The sequence below is a fragment of the Cystoisospora suis genome, assembly GCF_002600585.1.
Source record: "Cystoisospora suis strain Wien I chromosome Unknown contig_1957, whole genome shotgun sequence".
Lineage (NCBI taxonomy): Eukaryota > Apicomplexa > Conoidasida > Eucoccidiorida > Sarcocystidae > Cystoisospora > Cystoisospora suis.
Genome location: NW_027154757.1, coordinates 1 through 5,091, shown reverse-complemented (window position 1 = coordinate 5,091; position 5,091 = coordinate 1). Strand labels below are relative to the sequence as shown.

The 5,091-nt window shown below is 45.6% G+C and overlaps 1 protein-coding gene across 1 annotated transcript in view; it reads right to left on the bottom strand.

The window, feature by feature from the left end:
• Positions 1 to 5,053, bottom strand: part of CSUI_004259 (uncharacterized protein) — a gene marked incomplete at its 3' end in the record, with an annotated part of 19,685 nt that extends 14,632 nt beyond the window's left edge. Inside the window, exons 1-2 of the mRNA XM_068064452.1 lie at positions 1,565 to 5,053; positions 183 to 374 (exon numbers count right to left, since the gene is read on the bottom strand). Coding sequence (XP_067923572.1) covers positions 183 to 374; positions 1,565 to 4,621 — 3,249 coding nt within the window. The remainder of the gene's footprint in view (positions 1 to 182; positions 375 to 1,564) is intronic.
• Between the last annotated feature and the right edge of the window lie 38 nt (positions 5,054 to 5,091).

Below are 5,091 nucleotides of genomic sequence, written 5' to 3'. Positions count from 1 at the left end.
AGATAGATTAAAGATAGAAAGACAGATCAGAGACAGACAGATTCAAGATAGAATAAAGATAGATGGGTTGGAGAGAGATAAGATAGACTCAAGAGAGATAGATAAGAAGGATTTGAGATAGATGGATAGATTAGAGACAGATAGATAGGTCCAAGATAGATGGCCGGGTGGGGGTTTGATACCTTGACAAGTGTTTGAGCGAGGCGTGTGAGGAGCCTCATTATATTATTTTGATTGGCCTCCGTAACAGTCTCTAGAGCACTTAAAGCTCTTTCGAGGACTTCTTCAACAAGGCATTCGGGCGCCATATGACAAAGAAGTTTTATTCCATCCTCGTAGCATGCAGCTATACCAAATTGCTTACTAAACATTCCCTAGAAACAAAACACACCCCCATGTACAGATCATTATAAAGAGATAGATAGACAGATCAACAGACAGGCAGACAGACAGACGGAGAGACAGAGAGATTGCTGGGGAGAGAGACGGCCAAAGAGGGATAGAGAGAAACAGAGAGATACAAAGAGATAGAGAGAAAGCGAGAGAAAACATGTAGAGAGGAGACGTCCTGGAAGTGAGCTCTATTGACGAGCGTCTTCGACTCCATGCTAGATGATTTGATCTTGCTTGAAGGAAAAGTCCTCGATAGAGAGAAAAGAAAGAAAGAAAGAAAAGAGGAAGCACCCGATACACGCGACTCTTCTTTTTCCACAACACCTCCCTTCCCTTAGCTAGCTGGCTAGGGCTGCAGACTCGATGACAGATATGAGGGGGAGAAAACAGGGGACGGAGACAGAACATCACAATATGCCATGCAGGCATATGTAGAGAGAGAGGAACGAAAAAGATATCTATGGACATCCAGATATAGATATAGATGAAGGAGAGAAACAAAGATGAGCTGACTGTATACAAGAAAGAAGTCTGAACAGTCCTAGAACCCCCTGTCGCACTTTCTACGCTTTTCCGAGTGGAATTTTTCTTCTTCTCTCGAGATGTTCAGCATAAAGGGAAATACCTTTTCTTCTGAGTGTATAGCCATACAGCTCATTCTTCGTGCAAGACATGAGGCAGCGAAAACGTGCTCTTTCTCTGTACGACGACTGTCTTAAAGCGATCTGACATAGGCGGCTAGATTTACTCCTCGTGAGACAAACGGCGTCTCCCCTACATCCTCTGAATGAGTAGAAGACCAAGCTATTGAAACCTAGTATATGCACAGGCATGAAGATAAGCGTAGCACTGCATGAGAATTCAGAGAACCCACTACTTAGAAGATATAAACCGACCGTTAGAGGTGAAAGAAAAAGCTCTCCAGAGATTATGGGTGTATGCTGTCTATACACGGAGGACTTGAGAAAGACTAATGAAGAAGAAGAGAGACACGAGGGTGTGATGCCGAGAGAAATGCGAGGCAGTGCATGAGTGTATAGACACATAGGTAGACTAAAGATAGATAGATGGATTGGAGAGAGAGGTAGAAAGATAGATTAAAGATAGGTAGATAGAAAGAATCATATGTATGTCCCCATATTTCCGGGAGAGAGGAAAAGAGATTCTGTACCTGAAGAAATAAGGGGGCGAGTAGAGAGACAAGTTTCTCATCATCTTTTCTTCCCAGTCTACAGCAGTAGAGTTTCACTTCATTTCCACACCCATCTACAATTCTTCTTCGTGTTTCTCTTTCTTCTTCTTGTTCCTCATCCTCTTTGCTTCCTTTGCTACTTCTCGAATGGATACACCACGCACACCGGCAAGAGCATTCCCTCTCACAAGCGGAGGAAGAAGAAGAAGGAGAGCTAGTGTCCGGCCCCCCCTGCAGAGAAATTTTGATATCCTTCTTCTTCTTCATGGAATTACATGTTGTGCCTGTCATACAGCACGACGCTTGATGCCGGCCACATTCTCTTTTTGTGATATCTGACCCACAACGTTCGCGCTGAATTCTCCGAATATAAGCCGATGTCAAAGCATTCAAGAAAGCTCCAATAGAAGCACTGCCTCTGCCGGCATCTGAGGATGGATGTGTATAGACTACTAAGGTCGAGACGAGAGCCTCCAGTAGCTGAAATACAGTGCCGACCTTTGCCGCTTGTGTTGCATGGAGGAGATCATCCTCTTCTACTCCTCTTTCTTCTTCATCTTTCCTCTTGTGTTCTTCTTGATCGTCTTCTTGTTTCTCCTTCTTCTTCTTTTTATCTTCCTTCTCTTCTTCACCATCTTGTGTCTTTCCACGATATTTTCTGTCTTTCTTCTTTTCTTGGTCTCCATCTATAGGTTCCATAAGAAGCACGAAGATCTTGGCGAGTTGACAGGGCGTATGAAATTGCCGCTCGATGAGAGGTGTATATTCCCCCGGTATACTCTCTCTATGGCGCTTCATCATAGCCGCAGCCGTCGGAGCGGAGTGAGGCAACTGAAAAGACTTTAAGAGGAGCTGAAAGAGGAAAGGAAGTAAAGGCCTTAGGTGACAGGTAAGAGGACGGCCTGTAGACCAGCCATACTTGCATGCACGAAAGAGCATCACAAGAAAGAGGGCATCCCAAGAAGCTGAGAACGAGCCATCCGTCCAGCACCACCAACGTATGAGGCGCCCGTCTAATACAAGCCTATGACAAAAGGAAGGAGGTGAGAAGAGAAGAAGAAGGCGAAAGCGAAGATAGATACGTGTGCTTGTGAGTTGGGTTGTACGTATAAGAACTTCGAGAGAGGTACATAAAGAGCCATGGGATAAGACAGAGAGAAGAAGGGCATGCTCTTGGTCTTCTTCTTCTTCACGAAGACAACAGGATGAAGAAGAGGAAGAGGAAGAAGTTCTATCGAGATCTTTCGACAGGATGACAGGAGAAACGGCATCTGTATGAGAGACGCCGTTGTGAAGGGCTTTCTGACAAAGAGAAGGACAAGAGGGAAGAGCAAGTCTAAAGCGAGGAATAGGTTGAAGATGACAGGAGTCCGGAGATACAGAAGAAGATTCGAGGGGAGTTTTAAGATGACGCGCGAGATGATCACCCTCATGGCTATACTCCTCCTCTTCTTCTTCTTCTTCTCCATCCCAGAAGATTCGGCAGAGAGATACTAGGCGTACAATAGCTGTAACGAGAGCTTTTCTTCTTCCTGTGCTACTCGAGACTTGCCCCCTATAAGAGCGATCAAAGCGACGTAAGAGATGCACGATCATCCACCTCCAGTTTAAAGCCCTTCTTAACCGATCAAGAGAAGACTCTTCTTCACGATCTCTCTGGAGATAACGAAGAGAAGAAGATACTTTTAGAGAGGTCACATCATGCAACACTCGATCTTCTGATGGTGCATCGACTCTCCCATCTATCCATGCTTCCCTATCTTTCTCTCCCTTCGATTTAAACATCTTATTGCGATCATCTCCTTCTCTTTCCTCTTTTCGAAGTTTTGCTTTCTTAACGTCTTCTTCAGATGAAAGAGACGGTTCTCCTCCAGGGTAGGTCGAGCCGCGATATCCAGACATGGCGCGATCTCCATCTCTCCCTCTTCTTTGGCCTCGAGCCCTTCGCAGGTGGATCATCATAGGTGACAGAGGTCTAAGAGAAGAAGAAGAGCTTACAGATGCTCTGCTTTCAGAGAATCTAGAGGCCGCTGTAGGAAGCATCCATGAAGGTGCCATGTACCCTGTACGAATGATATAAAGGACTTCTTCTAAGGCTTCACATATTCGCACTTGTTGAGAGGCTGAAAGTTCATCTTCCTCTTCCTCTTCTTCATCTTCGCTTTCTTGCTTCTCTTCGTCAGAGAATGTTTCGTCTTCTTCTCCTCCCCCTTTTCTTCTCTTGTTCTCTTTATCGATCTTGTCGATCCCTCTATCAGTCCCTCTTCCTTCCTTACCTGCCATGACGTACCCTTCTTCGCCCCCTGGCCTAGTGGAACTCCGGACTAGAACAAAGCCTTGACTGCCGTCACTGTCACTTTCTTCCTCTTCAAGATTCTCATTCTCCAAATCATCATCTTCTTCGTCTTCTCCATCTAGAATGACGAGATCTTCTCTTGATCCATCCACATCTTCATCTTCTTCTTCTTGGTCGTTTTCCCCTTCTCCTCGTTGTTCTCCCTCTGCTCCTTTTCTTCTTTGCACTGAAAGCCTCGTTGTCGCTCTAGAGGAGCCGTGTTCATGAGAAAGAGGAAAGCGATACATGAGAAGCCGGGATAGCCCTACGGCGATATCAACCCAGTGCGTAAGGGGGACAGCATCGATGGTGCCTACGAACTGAAGGCTTCTTAAGAGACGTAAGGCGTAGACCAGTTTCCCTTGGTTTTTCCTTAACAAATTGGGTCGCCTAAGAAGCTCTAAAAGAGGCAGCACCAAAGCAGCTGTCTCGGAAAGAAGAAAAGGTGAGACAAAGGAAGGATAATGCAGGCTTGTCTCAGCTAAGTACAACGTCGGCATATCCAAAGGAGCGCCCCCCCCTGTCCTTTTCTCATTCATTGAGACAGCCCCTGGAGTTGAAGAAGAAGAAGAAAGGAATGGACAGGGACTGCTCTCGCTGTGGCTGTTCTTTTTCTTCTCTTCTTCTTCTTCTTCCTCACTATTGATGATTAAGAGGGGCCTACAACCCTCAGGGGGCTCTCCTGTACCATCGACTTTCATGGCGCCCTAGCTAGATGAAGCGGAGCTGATAGATGTCTCTATCTTTATTCAGTGTAGAAGAAGATCTTCCTGCGGTAAGATTTGATCTTCTTCTACACTGAGGAGGGAATGAAGAGAAGAGAAAAGAAGTTCAGCTGATGCCCCCCCAAGACTTCTCACGTTGGACAAGACAAGAGATGTACAAGAAAGAGAAAGAAAGAATAGCTCCGGCGGAGTAGGTGTAGAGGGCAAAGAAGATAGAAAGCAGAATAGATGGATCTGTGAGTTTGATAGAAGAAGCCTTGTAGAAAACGGGACGTCAAGAAGGTATCCTCTATGAGAAAGAAGGAGAAAAATGAATTTTCTTATGAAACAAAGCCCGGGGTGAGCTGACCTGGATTCGAAGGAATGGAGAGATATGTCAAAAAAGGATCAAGAAAAGAAGTGTGGGAGAGGGGCGACCCGATGCGGAAGAAAGAGAGACAGAAGGC